Below are 17,560 nucleotides of genomic sequence, written 5' to 3'. Positions count from 1 at the left end.
AAGGACAAGACAGGAGAGCTGGGGAAAGACAGGTTTCCAGCTGGGCAAGCTCCCTTAGTCTGGACAGAGGTGTCTCCCCCACCCCACCTCCACCCCCACCACCTTATTTCTGCTTGACTGGACTCTAGCCTTGTGAGCTGGAAGGACAATCTTTCTCATTTTTTTGACCTAAGTGAAGCCCGATTCACACCCCAGGCTCCTCAGCCCTATTGGGTTAGGAGCACAGTGGAGAAGCTGGGGAGGAGGGGGAGGCCTGCCTGGGCTTCATCCAAGGTGACCCCAAGGCTTCTTGGAGAGTTGCTCCTCTAGCTGCTCAAATGGACGAGGGATTGTTTGTTTCACAAGGCACTTCCACACCGTCTACGCTGTGTATGTGCTCTTCTTTCTCAAATGCATTTCCTACCGCTAGCCACCCTCTGCTCATTCTGAGTCCCAGTTCTCAGGGACGCCACTTCCCACACAACACCTTCCCCTCAATCAGCTGTTCCTGCAAGCAGTCCACACTACCCTGTGCTAGACTGACCTGAAACTCCAACACGAAAATGTACACGCCTGTCCCTGCCTGCTTCCATGTTGCTGGAAACTCCTCAAGGTCATAATCTACGACACTTAATTTTGTTCTGCAGTCCCTGATGCATACACCACAGGAGTTCAACAGATATCTGTGAAAACAAGCAGAATCTGGCTGAAGAGAAAGGTGCCTGGTTTGGTTTTTTGAGACAAGTCTTGCTATGTAGACCCAGCAGGTCTGGTGCTTGCTACATATAGCCCAGGCTAGACTCAAGTTTGTGGCAATCCCCCTGCTTCAGGTTCCTGAGTGTTGGGGTTGTAGCATGCCACACCCATATGCCAAGATGATTTAACATAGCATTTTAAGAATTTGCTCTTTGGATTTTTTGTTGTTGTTGTTTTGTCTTGTTTTTCGAGACAGGGTTTCTCTGTGTCCTGGAGCTGTCCTGGAACTAGTTCTGTAGCGCAGGTTGGCCTCGAACTCACAGAGATCTGCCCGTCTCTGCCTCCTGAGTGCTGGGATTAAAGGCGTGCACCACCACCTCCCGACTTGCTCTTTGGGATCTTTAGGGTAGAGGCTTGTCCTCTTCTCCAAACAAATTAATGAGTAAACCAAACCGAAGGTGACCGTTCGCATCTTAGAGAGCTGGAGGAAAGTCAGGATCCTTTAAACATTAAACCTTCACTGAAACTTTCAGAAATCTGCCTTACAGATCATTAACTTCCCAGGGAGGAAGGGACCAGGAACCCTGGGGAATTACCTGTGGGAGTCTGAGTTCAGAGAAGAAGCAAGGCAGACTACCTTGGAGCCAGATAGGACTGGGTTTACACTCTAGCTACGCTAGCTGTGTGGTCCAGAACTAGTCACTGTCTCTGTAGCCCAGATCTTCCCATTACCAAAGTGGAGGCGCACTCCACCATTCCCGATTTGTAAAGATTTAAGAGTGCCTATGAAGTACTTTAGTTTTGTAGGTCCCAAGAGCAAGCAGCAACTGTTTTATGATGCTGCCTGTGGAAGACATGAAGGGGCTAACCTGTTTTCACGGTTTACTGCAGGAATAAGGTACGGCAGGTAGAATCCAGAGGGGCAGGGCCACCCACACCTTGACAGAACACTTTGGGTATTGAAAAAATCCACCCCCACAGGTTATTATTATTATTATTATTATCATCATCATCATTATTCAATTTTATGTGTATGGGTGCTGTGATGGCTATTCCTGGTTGTCAATTTGACTACATCTGGTATGAACTACAATCCAGAAATGGAGGGCACACCTGTGACCCGGATCTTGAGGCTGGATGACACAGTCTTTTGATCCAGGCATTGGGGAAGGCACACCTTTAATCTGGGCCACACCTTCTGCTGGAATCCTATATAAGGACAATGGTGGAAGAAAGGGGTTGTTCATTCTTTGCCTGCTCGCCCTCGCCTTGTCAGCACATCCATTCCCTCCCTGGCACTGGGGATTGCTTCTTCAGGATTCCAGCATATACAGAAGACCAGCTGAGACACCCAGCCCAGTGGGACTGAGCAACTACTGGATTCTTGGACTTTCCATTCACAGCTAGCCATTACTGGATTAGCTGGACTGTAGCCTATAAGTCATTCCAATGAATTCCCCTATGTATGTATGTATGTATGTATGTATGTATCTATCTATCTATCTATCTATCTATCTATCTATCTATCTATCTATCTATCCATCCACCTATGTCCCTGACTAACACAGGTGCTTTACCTGCATGTGTGTCTGTACACTACTTCATGCTTGGTGCCCTCAGAGTCCAGAAGAGGGTGTCAGATCCCCTGGAACTGGAGTTACAGACAGATGTAAGCTGTCATGTGGGTGTTGAGAATTGAACTCAGGACCTCTGGAAGAGCAGTCAGTGCTCTTAACCACTGAGCCATCTCCCTGGCCCTGATTAGAGGATTTTGTTGTTTGGTGTTTAGAGACAGGGTCTGATGTATGCAAGGCTGGCCGTGAATTTTCCTGTGTAACTGAGGACGATCTTGAACTTGTGATCTTCCTGCCTCTTTCTTAAGTGCTAGGATTACAAGTGTGTACTACCACACCCAGTTTATGTGGTGCTAGGCACCAAAGCCAAACCCAGGGCTTCACGTTTGCTAGGGGAATATCTACCAACTGAGCTACATCCCAACCTGATTTGAAGTGTTTGGTTTATTTATTTTTTAATAGGGTCTCACTGTGTAGCACTGACTGGTCTGGAACTCATCATGTAAACCAGGCTGCCTGGAATGCAACAGAGATCCACCTGCCTCTGCCTCCCGAGTGCTAGGATTAAAGGCATGCGCTACCACCTGATTTTTTTTTTTTAATTTTAACTTTTATTTGTGTGTGTATATATGCCATGTATGTGGAGGTGCCCTTGGAAGTCAGAAGAGGGTATTAGATTCCCTAAAGCTGGAGTAACAAGCCCAGCTAACTGCCCCCAACACACACACACACACACACACACACACACACACACACACACACACACACACATACAAAACCCGACTCCAGTCCTCTACAAGAGCAACAGTAAGTGCTCTTAACAGCTGAGGCATCTTTCTAACTCCTAGATTTGAGGGGTTTTGTTGTTGTTGTTGTTGTTTTGGACAAAGTTTCTCTGTGTAGCCTTGGCTGTCCTGGAACGTGCTCTGTAGACCAGGCTGACCTTGAACTCAGAGAGATCCACCTGCATCTGCCTCCCGAGGGATTAAAGCCATGTGCCACCACGGCCCATCTTCAATTTTTTTTTGAGAAAAAAACTTACACCTTTCAAAAACCTTTGCACCTTTCCTGGAACTCACTTGGTAGCCCAGGCTGGCCTCGAACTCACAGAGATCCACCTGGCTCTGCCTCCCAAGTGCTGAGATTAAAGGCATGTGCCACCACCACCGCCCGGCCAATTTGGCTTTTGAAAGACTAAATATTTCATGTTATGCTGCAGATGCTAACGACCACACTGAACAGTGTGTCGATCGAGGTCCTTGAGTCCTTGGAGACCTGCACTTCCATGCTTCGTCCTGACTGTTCACCACATTTGTACAAAGGGACAGTGGGCTGGACTCCTGAGGTTGCGGTATGACGACAGCGCAGTGCTTAGAACAATGTCTGTGCAGGTAGACAGACCCTCCAGGATGAGATGTCACCGTATCGTGGCGTGATCAGCACTAAACCAGAGCAGAAAGTGCCTCATTTAAGGAACTACGTATTCTGGGAACACGGCAGGAAGGCGCCTCCGACTCTGCTCACCAGAGCTCCGTGACTTGGACTTGCTCACTTACACGGGGTTTGCCCTGGATAACATCTCCGGTTCCTAAATTGGTCCTACCTTCAGTTTCTGACAGTCTGCTCAGATCTGGGCTGGATTACCTGCCCAGGGTCTCCCCCCCACATTCAGCTCACTTCAGGAGAGGTAAACATCCTTATGCTTCTGTAGTACTCAGATTAAACCCAGGGCCTCTTGCACACTAGGCAAATTCTCTACACACACACACACACACACACACACACACACACACACACACACACACACACCATCCTCAGCCCATTTCTTCACTTTTCATTTCGAGAAAGGGTCTCACTAAATTGACTAGGTTGGCCTTGAACTGGCAGGATCCTCCTGCTTCAATCTCTGGGATTACAGGCCCACACCAGTACAAGGGGGCGGAACTGTTGTTTCCCTTAGTGTCCTCCTCAGACCCTTAGCTTTGTGCCGCCCTTCCCTGTAGCTACACCTGCCATCTAGCAGCTGACCCACACAAAAGACTGTGTACTCTAGCTTGAGGTAAAACTCGTTGGCAAAAGGAAGATGAATGAGCACTTTCTCTTTGCAGAGGTTTTTGAAATGTCCTGGTTCCTCTTGCTATTCTTTTTTTTTTTTTTTTTTCTCTTCCAAAAAAAATGGGTTTGGACATTGGAGAAACTTGGTCACCTCCCTCTTGTTCCATAGAGAAAGCTCCATCGATCTGGGGCACAGTTGCCAGCCCTCTGTCGCTCCTTCAGCCGAGGCCTGAACCCAGGTCTGTTCGGGAGTCCTCAGCGCCCTGGTCCCTTCCCGATGCGGCTGGCCATGCAGACCCCACTTTGGGGGACAGGACGAGCGGTCCACTCCAGCTTGCCCTGGCGCCTCTACCGAGCGGGGACCAATGACCTTGACCTAGGAGGGTGCCCAAGGGCAATGGGGTCCGCCCTGCAGGGAAGTCCACCGACTCGTCCCGAAACGTTCCTCAGCCTCCTCCTCCTCCTCCAGCGGAGCCGGGTGTCGTCAGCTGAAGCATGGCGCTCCAGCTGCGCCCCCACAGTCACCTCTGCTCCCCTCCGCCTTCGCGCCCGCGTCCCCGGGGAGGGGTTTGCTCGGCGTCCGGGACACGGCCCGGTGGCAGCCGGTGCGCCCCAAACTCAGGGCGCATCCCCCGCCGTCTGGGAGGCCCTGACACCGGGAGGGGAGCGGAGCCGCGGCTGCTCGGGGCTCCCAGCGTGCTCCCCGTGGATCAGCCCCGACCCCAGGAGGACGCGGGAGGCTGGGGGTGGGGACAGGCCGAGGTCGCGATCCTCCAGCCCCTTCCGCTGCCCCTCCTCTCGCCTTCCTCGCCCTCTCTTCCCGAGCGGGCCCCGGGCCTTTCACCTTCCAGCAGAGCCATGAACTAGCGATCGAGGCGGTTCCTCGCGCCCTGCGGGGCCTGGGGTGCGGCCTCGCGGGCCCCGGGGCCGGACGCCATCCCAGGGGCGAGGCCTGCGGGCCACACTCCCGCCCGTCCGCCCGGCTTTAGGGCGAGTCCTGCCCGGGACTCTGCAGCGGCCCGGGACGGGGAGAGGGGGGCAGAGCCTCGCCTCTCCCAGGGATGGAGGGGATGGAGGCGGCAGCGAAGCTTGCGCGCCGCTCTCAGTGAGTACCCCGAGGAGTCGGGCGGGGTGGCGGGGCGCAGAGGGGACCCGGGCCGCAGAGACTCGACCTCCCACCGCCGGAAGAGTTGAGGAGGCCCGCTCTTCACGTCCTTTTTCGTTCCAGTTTTCCTGAGTTAGAGGATCGGTGCTAGGAGAGGAGGGCTCGGTAGCCGTCTTCCAGGGAGACCGTCCAGAGGCCTTCTGGGGGAGGGTCTCATTCTTTAAGATCTGCAGACACGGATGTCTAGGGCGCAGCTCCAGACTTTACGAGGTCCTGAAGTTCTTTGGATTTTACTGAAAGGGCTCACGTTACAATCCCAATCTTGCCTTCTGGATTGGACCTCAGAGAAGAGGTAGCTGAGCTGCAAAGAGAAGCCTGGAGTATTCTAGATCACCGGTTCTCAGCCTTCCTAACGCTGCGACCCATTAATAGAGTTCTTCATGTTGTGGGGACCCCCAACCATAAAATTATTTTCGTTGCTACTTCACAACTGTAATTTTGCTACTGTTATGAATCGTAAATGTAAATATCTGTGTTTTCCCATGGTCATAGGCGACCCCCGTGAAGGGGTCTTTCGAGTCCCCAAAGGGTCGTGACCCACAGGTTGAGAACCGCTGCTCTAGATGCTCCGGTAGAGAAAATGACTTCCGTCCTAAAGATAATCCTTAAACTTCACAGATTTATTGCTGTGAAATTTTGTGTTACAGATGTATCTTGCTTTATAAAATACATATATTCCTGAAAAGCATATAAATTGAATTGTAGTAAGTGACCTTAACCCTTTAAGAACATCTTATGGTGGCTCCTTATTGTGTGAAGGGAGTAATTAACCCCTAATCTGCCATTTAGGCATGGGTTCTTACACACTGAGTTTCCTTCAGATGGGACACATCTGGATGTAGGATGATTTCCCAGAGTGGCCTCACAGAGTAACCATTAAGACACAGTCGCTTCTACAGTGAGTAAACAGCTGTTCCTTTCCTTCTCTGTGAAGCCATTGGAATTAGCCCAGCCACCAAGGGGCTGTGTAACACTGGTGAGTCTTCTGACCTCTGTGGACTCAGTCTTACCTGAGAATAAGGGGGTGCGGTAAACGATCACTGTTCTGAAAGAGCCCTGGGCTTGGGATGCAAAGCTTTTGGTTACAAGCTGGACTCGCCCATGGAATCCATGGGGTGTAATTTCTCCATGACTCAGTTTCCCCAACTGTTAAAAAAGAGGATACTAATAACATTCTAGCACAGACATGTCAGAATTATTTTAGAGAATGCTGAAATTTTTGAAGTCTCTGCCTTGCATAGAGCATGGTTTGTGACTATCTCCTTTTGAGAACACCTTGACTCTAATCTATGGCTTTTTCCACTGTGGTTGGCATGAGGCTGGCAGGCACCACCTTCTGGAGGCACAGGTCCTTCATTCATAAGGAAGAGCGTATTGGCCATTAGCCAACACTGACATTCTCTGAGATCATCCTTTACCCCAGGGTTGGGAAATCACACTCCTTTGCACTGTGGTCCACATTTGGCATAGGATTAATTGTTTGAAACCTTGTTTTGCTCACCTGTAAAGTGGCGTTAGAAATGCTAGGAACACAGCACACATGAGACCCCAGAGCCTCTGAGGGACTATTGGTAGTTAGAGGTTGCTGGGGGAGTGGTGTCATTTTCTTCAGTGGCGTAAACACTGGTAAGTTGCCCATGTTCCAGTAAACACCCCTGTTCCCTCCTCACCCATGAAAGAATGTTACTCATGCCAGGAGGAACTAAGCTTGGTAGTAACTTGTTCGAACTGTCCTTGGACTTGTCCTTTCCAGTGTGTGTCTACGTTATGTAGAGGACACCCCACTGCTCTGTCTTGAGATATCTGAGCAGGGATCCATATCAGAGCACTCTGGAGACCAAGCAGGTTACTGGGGCCATCCAGGTACAAGGTTTCAGCTTCTCCCTTTTCCTGCAGGGCATCCAGGTCAGGGAGCAGAACAACCAGCCCCATGCACGTGACTCCAGCTGTGACCAGAAATGGTCCTGAGCAACCGGACAGCGGACCTCTCCCAAGACCCACGCTCTGCCCCCAGGAAGACCGAATGCCTAGCCTGATGGCTCCCAAGCCTCCCAGTCCATGGAAGTTACACCTCCAAGGCCCTTCTGTGCTAGAGTCCAAGGTGAAGGCCTTGAAGGAGAAAATGTCTTCCAGGAAACAGGGGGCAAATCCCTGTTCCACTTCCTATGAGCATCCATCCCCCACAAAATCCAAGTGCCACCAAGTCAAGCTCGAAGAAATCTGGAGCCTACCCGAGGGCTCTCCTCCACCAGATGCCCTGGTGGTCCCCCGTGCTCAGAACCAGATCGATGGGCAGCTGGACAGCAGTGTTAGTGAGAAGAAACCTGCCAGGAATGGTAACTCCAAGTCATCTACACCTGGCCTTGAGAACTGGAATGGGCAAAGCCTGTGGTCTCCAGAAGCAGTGTGGAGGCTGACTGATTCTGAGGGAGGCCCAGCACCAGGATCTGGCTCTTTACAAGAGAGCCCCAACAACCATGTTTCTGTGGGCCAGCTACAGGGTCCTGGTCCTTGTAAAACCACCCACTTGAGCAGCCTGAAGAAGAGAAGACCATACCCACTTGGAGACGGTGTGGTCACAGAGGGAGATCTGGACAACACAGCCCTAGCCTCCAAGGAGGACTTGGTGCCCAGAGCAGACCTGCCAGAGGCGCTCTGGAGAGCTGGTGGCCTCGAGGTGCTGCACCCTGGGGCAAATGCTCTGTCCCTGTCTGACCAAGTGGAAAGGAACCGCCGCCTGGTGCAGGAGATGCTGAAGATTTCCAGACAGAGTCCTCCCAAGGAGGGAAGCCCGGACTGGACTCCGTCCTGGGACAGGGCTGCATCAGGTGAGCCTCATTTTGCAGACCTGGGTTGGAGCAAATGGGAAGTGGTAAGGAAGCTGGAAAGATGGATGAACTCAATAATGTCACCCAAATAATCACTGTCCAGTTGGGACATAAGGTCCTTCATACCTCACAGGCAGCTTTAACTGCCATAAGTGCTGTGGCCCTCCAGATCAGTGGGAGGCCATCCTTTGTGCTTGGGGACAGAGGCTATGTGACTCTTCCCTGTGCCTTATAGCTCTTTGCAGAGTGGCCTCCTGCACTCCCTCTAATGACAGTGCCCCATGTCATCCCCACTGAACTCCGTGCCCTCTGGTGGGCCAGCAGGCAGGAGCACTACCCTGCGAGGTTGGACAGAGCACCACAGGAACACTGCTGGAGGTGTGTGCTCAGACTCCAAAAGACATCCGTTCTAGAACTTTTCCATTACCTGAGGGCATGTATGGGGGGGGGGGGGTCCTCTTCGCCCATTCTGGATTCGCTCAGTCTTTGTGACAGCCTGTGCCTCTGCTTCTCAGACCAGAACATGGGTCCCAGTCCTCACTTCTTCACCCCTCCTACTGGAGATTAGATTTGAATGTGTGATTCGGGGGGACATAGGCATTCAGCCCACACAGGGAGTAGAGCATCTCTCCTCTGTGTTCACCGGGGAGCAGCTGAGAGCCCAGTTGGTGGCCCTGTCCTGATCTCTGCTTCTGCTCTGGGCCCTAGAGCGACCAGCGGGAGCCGTGGACTGGGACCCGGGCACCCCCCTGCAGGACTCAGGTCAGAGCAGGTAAGGGCTCTTCCTTACCACCATCCCTGCATTTACTCTGCACCAGAACAGTAGGGAACCTTGCAAGAGCCAGGGGAGAGAAAGGCAAACCTTCCCTGCCAACCATCGTCCTTGAGACCCTGTGGAAGGTACCAGGCTGCTGCCTGCCCATCATTGGAGCAGAGCCAGTGGATGCAGAGGTCTGCAGCGAGCCTTCCAATTACCTGCTCTGTGTTCTGGAGGCCATTTCTCCTGCCTAGGCTTCTGTTTTCAAGCAGGAGAAATTGAGAAGTCACAGCTGTCTGATTAGTTCGCAGGGTTATTGTAAAACTAAAGATGTGAAACTCCTTAGGGAAACTACAGGAACCCAAAATGTTAACCCATCCTATTCTTTTCCTAATCAGAGGAATGTGCTGGGCTCAGGGTCAAGGGTTTCAGCCTCTCACTGGGGCCCACAGACCATGTTCTAGCCGTCCATCACTGTTCTAGGGAAGCTGGTGTCCAGAGTACAGTGGGGGAAGCGAGCCAGTGTCCTGAGCCTGGAAGAGTGGAAAGAGAGGTGTGGTGGGGGCCGCACGGAGGTCCCAGCCTCTGCCGGTGCCCACTCAAAGGCTGGCCTCAGCCTTAGCCTTTGTTGAGATGTTGACACACGAGGCTGAGCTAGGCCCCGGGTCTGGGAATGCCTCCCATTTCCACAGCTGCACATGACATCAGTCTCTGCAGAGTCCCATGATGTCTGCTCACAGCAGTCAGCTTTGTTCCTATTGCTCAGGCTGCTCCCTGTGTATCCTGTTGTCCTCCCCAGAGTATGGGCAAGACCTCTGCCCTACTTAGTCCAGGCCTGCTGCTGTAACAAAATGTAGCAGGTAACTTACAAACCGCAGGAATGCCATTCTTGCAGTTCAAGGGTGGTAATCAGTTCCCATTTCCTAATCCCGTCACATTGGGGATGAGATTTCAACATACACATTTTGGGAAACATAGCCCCATGTCTGCTTCTGCTTTAGCAATATGAGGGTGCTTAGAGTCAGGTAATCAGGGTTGCGTTCAGCCAGAGAGTAGGGGCCCGGGGCAGGGGTGGGGATGGGGTGGGGTGGGGGAGTGGCGAGAGGGATGTCTGGCTCTTTAGTCCCTCTGTATTTACAGCTGGTCTCTTCTTCTGCCTTCCTGGCTGCTGTTCTCAGCCTTTCATCACATCCTTATCCCGCCCTGCCACTGTGGTCCTCAGTGATCCTCTGCTCCCTCGGCCTCTCTCTAGCTGCATCCCTGTGGAGGCCTCTGAGAAAGCCCAGGAAAAGGCATCTGCTTGCTGTGGGGACAGAACCTCTTTCCTGTAGCTGCTACACTCCCCCACACAGCCCCTCAGCCCACCGGAGTTCCCTCACAAGGAAATGTAACTGCTGGGGTTTTGCTCCGAGGGCCTTGCAGAAAGAAGGCCAGCCCCCTGGCTTGCACTGAGATAATAAGTAACAACCTGCTTCTCATAAAGCAGCTCCTCAACCAGAGAGAGGGAAGGACTTTCACGCATGCCTGCGAGGATGTTTAGAACTCTCAAGACTCCTAGTTTAGTTTAACCTGACCGGCCATCTTTAGCCACAGGCCTTATAGCAGGGTTCAAGCATGAGCGTCGGGTGTGTTGGCACAGAGCTGGCATCCCATCGCTTGGGAGGCTGAGGCAATAGGGTCACAAGTTCCATGCCTTGTTCCACCTGAGCTACTTAGTGAAACCTCATCTCAAAAAGAGACAGACAGACAGATCTCAGGTATGACATATGTGCATGTGTACCGTATGATTCACACATATATTGTGTGTGTGTGTGTGTGTGTGTGTGTGTGTGTGTGTGTGTGTGTGTATGATGGATCAGTGTATGTGTCTGAAGGGAGATACATACACAGAGAGAAAGACAGACAAACTTGTTTTAGGACCCTGTTCAAAGACTGATGAAATAAATGTCCCCTTAGAGTGCCTGGCATATAGAACCACAGGCATGAAGGTCAAGTCCCTACTAGGTAGACACCTGGCTGAAGGGCCAGGGAACACTGTCAGGTTCAAGGAAGAGAAAGTGCCAACCCTGCTGTGATACCCCAAGACATTGCAGGGCTCCCCGCTGAGTGGGACGGAGCCTAATGATGCTGCAGTTACAGAGCCTATGTTACCCCAGGAGTGCCACTGAACGCTTAGGTCCCGGGCTCAGGGTCTGTACTAAGGGGTGTAGGACCCTGGGCAGAATAGTCCTCTGAGGTGTAGTGACCATCTCAGGGACCACCCATCAATACGTGCCATGGCACATCGTCTTCAAGCATTGCAGACCTTCTCAGGGCTTGAAGAGCACATGATTCTGCTCCCCACTCAATCAAGTTTAGAATCTGAATAATTCACGTTACAATCAAAGAACCATGACAACCAGGTTAGCCCAACATATCATGCTCCGAATTGTTATTGTTCTGCAAGGTGATAAGACAAGCTCATGGAATGGCATCGATTGCAGAGCCCAGTGCTTAAGTCTGGGGTATCTGGGCCAGTTTGTTGCAAGGTAGTCTTAAGGAGTCAGGAGACCTCCATTCCTGTGCCCAGGGTTGTCCTTTAATAAGGGTCAGGCTTTTGCTCGGTCCTATAGGGCTAAAACATACTAGTGGCCAGTTGAATGATTTTCATCCTCTGGTTATATGCCAGGTGCTGGGTAAGTGCTGTTTCTGCAGCTCACTTTGTCCGTTGGACAGATCTTAGCCATTGTTCCTGCTTTGCTGATGGAAAGCTCTCTAGAGGAGGCCGAGTGACTTGCCCAGGGCTTGGAGTCAGGACTTGCACTCAGGCCCCGAGGCTTATGCTCTGACTGCTATGGGGCATGCCTTGAGCTATCCTTCCTATGTCTCTACAGGCCATCCCTTGCATAAGCAACCCTTGGGCTGGGGATCTAGAACCTACTACCTCCCTCGAGCCTGGCCTGTTCTCCACTGTGGGAAGAGAGATGTCTGGGTCAGCTTGTGTGCGTCGGTGTGCTTTCAGATGGGCTCGGCCCATGTTGCCATCATCACTCACTGCCACTGATGCCATCACTGGTGTCTTTCTCCTTGAGTTCCTGGAGGCAGGAACTGTGCCATTCTGGAACAGGTGCTCATGAAATGCCTGGCAGGGGCAAAGCAGGAAAGCGCTGATTGAGGGCTCCCCGACAGCTGGAGCCTGTGTGGGCTTGCAAGGGTCTGGATGGAAGCAGAAGGAGCATTCCAGATGGGTGAGGCTGCCGAAACGCTTGGGAGCATCTGAGGTGGAATGTGTGGTGATCTGTAGAGGGTAGCCACCCGCCCGGGGAGAGCCAGGGATTGAGATCTCAGCTGAATGCAGAGGCAATTCAACGGTCTCCTTCCTTCTCCCACTGCCTCCTCCTGCACAGGAGGATGACCTTATCTCCTGGAAACACCAGTTGGTGTGAGTCCTGTGGGCTAAGAGCATCGAGGAGCCTGGGGAGAGGGTTTGGAGGCCATCTTGAGTCACTGGCCATTTTTGGTATCTTCTGGGCCCAGAGCATCAGGGAGTTATGAAGAGCCCTGTAGGTAGCAAGACTAGGGGACAGAACACTGGCCAGCTCCAGCATGCTTGGGGTCATAGAAGCTGCTGAGGAGCACCCGGGCCAGATGTCACTGAAAGTGGTTGAGCCCCATGCGGCTTGCTCACCCTTGTCCTGCACCAGCCATGTAGATATACAGACACAGAGAAAGCTCTCCATTTCCAGTCCCAAGAGACTCAAAGAAAAAAGAAAAAACAACAGAGCAACACACAAAGCCTTCAATGCTTCCCCGGCTTCCGTAGCGCCCAGTGTTCTGTCCCTTGGGTTGATCTCACTCAAAGCCAGTGCTTGGGAACCTTCAGGGACACTGTCCCATGCCACACTCGTCACCACACTCACATTCACTCCACACACAAAACCCTCATCATGGCTCAATCCTCAGCAGCGAGGCGCTTACAGAAGATAACATCTTCAAGGTGGTGTTAGGCAAAGTCCCTTCTGGGAATGTCTCAGACAGCTGCCTGTGTGCCCCTACTGAGCCCGGGCAGGGCTTGTTCTGGGCTTCACTGGTGAATTTGTCACCGTTCTTTGGGAACATGGGACAGAACTGCTCTGACCTGCCTTTTCTAAGGACCCCTTTCTTCCTTCTCTGTGGAAAGGAGAGTGGAGGCCTTCCTCTGCTCCCCACCAGCCTCCTCCTGTCCGCTGAGTGGAAGTCACCTTTCCCACAAAGCCCATCAGAGGCTTTTTGAAAGTCTAGAGCAAAGCCAGTTTGCCCTCTCACATTGCATGCTGATGGTCACCTCCAAACAGGCCTTCTCCTGGCCAACAGCAGGGTAATCTCATGACCAGGGGGCCTTAGTTCGTGTTCAAGGGTCCCCCACACCCAGAGTGGAGGGTTGGAAGTAACAGCACTGCTAATCACAGAAGCAGCAGCAGTAAATGCTAACATGGTGGAACGGCGGCACCGTGCTTGAAGGGAACATTTCTCACAGATCTTAACAGCGGAGCCCCTATTAGCAGGTGAGGAAACAGACTCACTCCCAATGCGCTCACCAGGTGATACCGCTAGAAAGAGACGTCCGTCCGAGGATGAGGATCTGGGCCAGCCGCCTGGAAGCACACTGTAAAGCACCTCTTTAGGTTCCATCCTGTGGGGGTGTCCTGCAGACTGAAGAAGGGTGTGCCCTCACAAACCCACGCTCTACAGCCAGTTCAGACCCACCCCTCCTCCTCCCTCAGAAGCAACAGTGAAGACCTCTGTCCTTGGTTATACACAAATGGAGCGTGGCTAAGCAAAGGCTTTGGAAATGCCCTGCATGCTCTAAGCTTTTCCTTCGCTGTTTGCATCCTGAAGTCTGTTCCTGATTTCTTGATTCATGTGCCTGAGATGAAGGGGTTAACTCCAGACTTGTTGGAGTTCATCATTGTAATCCAGGATTAGGATGGCTGCCAAGAAATGTCCCTCTCCTCTTGGCTTCCCTGGCTTTGAGAGAGATAGGGCTCCCCTGACCTGCTTAGCTGGAGGGGTGCTAAACTTGTCCCACTCCAAGAACCTGGCAGAGGGCAAGGGTCACAGGCTCCGTTTGTCGCCAGGATGGTGTGAGGGTTAGAGGCAAGGGCCTGAGCACACCTGTGGACCGCTAGCTTCCCCCAATAAAAGCAGTTCTTTGGGTCACCACTCCCCAAGAGCCTGTCTTGTGGTCCAAATGCCCCCTAGGTGGGTGCTCAGGACCCCCTCCCCACCATAACCTGCCTTGCCAAAGCCCCAGACTCAGGATAACAATATGAGCCCTCTCTCCTTTATAAAAGCTCATGCTTACTGATTGGGAAACTGAGACCCTAGAGGAAAAGCACTCAGCGACCTTATTTCCACTCCCCACCCCCAGAGGTAATGGGCCTCAGAAACTCAGGCTTCAAGATGGTGATAAATGTGCTTGTTTGTATTGCCTGTACCTCGCTGCACACTGCCTGACTTTGCCAGGAAATTTCCAAAGGAATTGGAAGAACTGGGATTGTGGGTTTTAATTCATGATAGGAAGGATTGGCTCTGGCGTTGCGGGCCTCTCTCTGGTCGAATCAAATGAGAAAAGTCTTCCTCAGGTGCAAGTCTGATGACCCTTTCTTTCTGGAATGGAGGGCCGCCTCTGGCGTGGTGGGACCTGCTTGCTCCTCCCCCTAGGAGAGAAAGACCACCCACTCTCCCAGGCTGCCAGAGCCTCGATCTCCAGGGGACACAAGAGCGCCCTGGCTGTGCTGACCTTGGCTGCAGCCTGTGAAGGTGGCTGCCGCTCTCCTCCCTGCGTGGTGTGTTGCTGCGGAGATGCCTCCAGGCAGCCAGAAAGCCTGCCTTTCTAATCAGCAGAGAAACTTGCTTTGTCTGCCAGACCGAAGCAGGGCAGTTGATGAAGGGGGGGCGCCCGGGGGTGGGGTGGGGGGGGGCGGACAGCTGTTCCAGAAAGGAAACAGCAAAGCTGGAAATGGCTTAGAAACCTGGGGGCAAGGCTGATGGCGGCAGCATCCGGCCAGCTGCCGAGGGGCTCTCCTGCCTGCCCACCAGGCCTGGTGACAAATGCCCTCCGACAGTCGCAGAAGCACAGCTGTCACCGGAAGGCTGTGAGCATGCAGGCTGGCAGCCAGAGGCCCGCGGCTGCCGGGGGAACCTCTGTGCCTGGCGATCTCGTTATCTCTGCAGTTGGAGCTGGAGCTCCCGGGAGCACAGCTGCTCTCAGCTGCGGTTTGGGGAGCTGCCTGCTCTGGAAGCCATGTCAGGGGAGCCTCTGCTGCCAATGGAGGCCTCATGGGGCAGCAGGCCTGGAGAAGTACTTTTGACGAAGCCCTCCTTCCAAGCCCGGCCTCGCCCTGCCAGAGCTCGTGGCACAGACGGTCTCTTTATGCTAGCAGCCTTCCCGCCTCTGGCCCAAAGCAGTGTTCAGAACACGTGACAAAGGAGAAAACAAAGAACTGTCGTCCCCTCAGAGCCAGTTCAAGGGTGGCCCGAGGAGCCCCTGTCCCCTCCTGCCAGGAGACTCTCTAGTACTTTTTGAGGTCAGGGTGAGGCCCTTTCCCCATGGAGTTAGGGGGTACCCCAGGTGTGAGATCGAAGCCCTGCTGAGCCTTTGACTGAGTTCTCTTTCTGGGGACCCGCCCTGAGCAGAGACAAGCATACGTGACAGTGTGATGCTAGAGTTCCATCAAAGTCTGCCTGACCTCAGCCGCAGACATCCTTGCTCACCCTGGCGCCCACGGAGGAAGAGGACAGGATGTGGAATGAGGCTAGAGACTGAGGCTGGCTGTCGTCTGCATCCCTCTGCTCAGCTCGACCTTGAACAATATGTCAATATTCCCCTCCAGTCCAGACACCCTTATCTGTCAAGCTCGGAATGCCTGCCCTTGGGCAGCCTGGCTGTGGAAAGGGAGCTGTGTGGAGAAAAGCCGTCTTGTCATGGGGGAGTGTGGGCTGTTCTTACTTCCATAACCCAGGACAGGCGGTATGTCGCTGTCTGGAAGACAGCTTTGGAAAGAGGTGCCTGTCATTCCTGCAGCTCTGGACTGACGAGGGAGGCAGTGCATCTGACTGGTGGTTCGCCACCAGAGGACCTTATTCTTATGAAAATCAGCCATGTGCTGACTTGCTCTGAATCTAGCTTCGTTTTCTCTCTGCCCTGAGTCTGTGATCCCTGAGTTGACTCCTGACAGGTCTGGATTGAGACTATGACAAGGAAACGCCAGGATTTATGAAACATTATCCCCCAAAGGACCAAGGCTGTGACAGGCAGTGCCTTGGCCCTGTGTCTGTGGTGGGAGAGGGGTACAGTTCTGTGTGGGTTCCAGTGGGTGCATGTGTGGGCGTTGAGAGACAGAAGGAGACAGGGAGGCCATGCATGGAAAGACCATCTGTCTGGGCACAGGCCCAGATCCATAACCCTGGGACCTTCCCTTTTCCTCTTCCCCAAATCTCCTGCTTCTGCCCAGAGAGGAACAATAAGACAGCCAGACTCCCCTGCCCCTTTTCCAGACCGCCCCCCCCCCCCCGCCCCTCCACAAGCAGATGTCTAAGGTCAGGTTGGCTCCCCAGCTCCTGTCTGAGCTCAGGGTGTTTCCCAGGCCTCAGGGGTTGGCAGGGGAGAGTGGGGAGGAGGGATCCCTGTGTGTGAGTTAGAAGGAGAAGGAAGGCTGTGTATACAAGGCTTTTCCTGGCAGGGCTGGGCTTGATGCCGTTAAAGCCTCCTAAGCCGTGTTATTTTCTTCTAATCCCTGCGCTGACCATCCAGGCCTGTACTACCCTGCAGGACCTTCCTCCCCAAGCTGGAGCCTGTGCTGAGTGCCAGGTATGAGGGAACCAAGCATCTGACCCAGCCTGCTCGCATGAAGGCCAGGACCCAACCGCTCCGAGCCAGCCATGACATTGTGCCCACCATTGCTCAGGGCAGCCGGTGAGTGGGGCCTAAGCCAGGCTGGCCTGGGAGAGGGCTTGTGACAGAGAAGGGTCAATAGCTCAAATAGTTCAGATACAGCCCAAATGCTGTTGTTCTCTTCTCTCTCTCTCTCTCTCTCTCTCTCTCTCTCTCTCTCTCTCTCTCTCTCCCTCTTCCTCTCCCTCTCCCTCTCCCCATATCTGTATGTGTGCCCATATGTTTTCTGTGTCAGGCACTTGCTGTGATCATTTAGTCAGTCAACACACCATTACCCAAGGTGTCATAAGCTGAGATATAAAGATAAATGAAATATGTGACCTGAGCTCTCTGGGGGCATAGAGCTCACAGTCTCTAGGGAGAGAGACGGCCAAACGGCTCGTCAGCTCTGTGGGTTATCGTGGAGGAGAAAGCATGTGTGCAGAGCTGGCAGCACATTGCTCCACCTGGAAGGGACAGGTGAGCTCTCAAAAGGATGCGGCTTCCCGGATGGGGCTTACAGGAGCTATAAATGTTGTTCACTGGACAGATGCAGGGAGGAAGGAGTGCTATTCTAAGGGATGGGAGCTGTGAGAGGGAGCACTGTGCTCC

General features: G+C 53.0%; 1 protein-coding gene across 4 annotated transcripts in view; it reads left to right on the top strand.

Annotated features, from left to right (window-relative positions):
- Kiaa1614 (KIAA1614 ortholog) overlaps nt 1–17,560 on the top strand; it is a 37,493-nt gene that overhangs the window by 1,729 nt on the left and 18,204 nt on the right. Inside the window, exons 1-4 of one of the 4 annotated variants that reach the window (XM_052737237.1) lie at nt 2,925–5,409; nt 7,366–8,297; nt 9,006–9,069; nt 16,847–16,990. In XM_052737237.1, coding sequence (XP_052593197.1) covers nt 5,366–5,409; nt 7,366–8,297; nt 9,006–9,069; nt 16,847–16,990 — 1,184 coding nt within the window. In that variant the 5' untranslated portion in view covers nt 2,925–5,365. Of the gene's footprint in view, nt 1–2,922; nt 5,410–7,365; nt 8,298–9,005; nt 9,070–16,828; nt 16,991–17,560 lie in introns of those variants that run through there. The other 3 variants (XM_052737236.1, XM_052737238.1, XM_052737241.1) reach the window with 3 other exon arrangements.

The sequence above is a fragment of the Peromyscus californicus genome, unplaced genomic scaffold, assembly GCF_007827085.1.
Source record: "Peromyscus californicus insignis strain IS unplaced genomic scaffold, ASM782708v3 Scaffold_14__1_contigs__length_90479793_seg_2, whole genome shotgun sequence".
Classification (NCBI taxonomy): Eukaryota; Metazoa; Chordata; class Mammalia; order Rodentia; family Cricetidae; genus Peromyscus; species Peromyscus californicus.
Note: the sequence above shows the minus strand (reverse complement) of the source record. Positions and strands in the feature narration are given on the sequence as shown.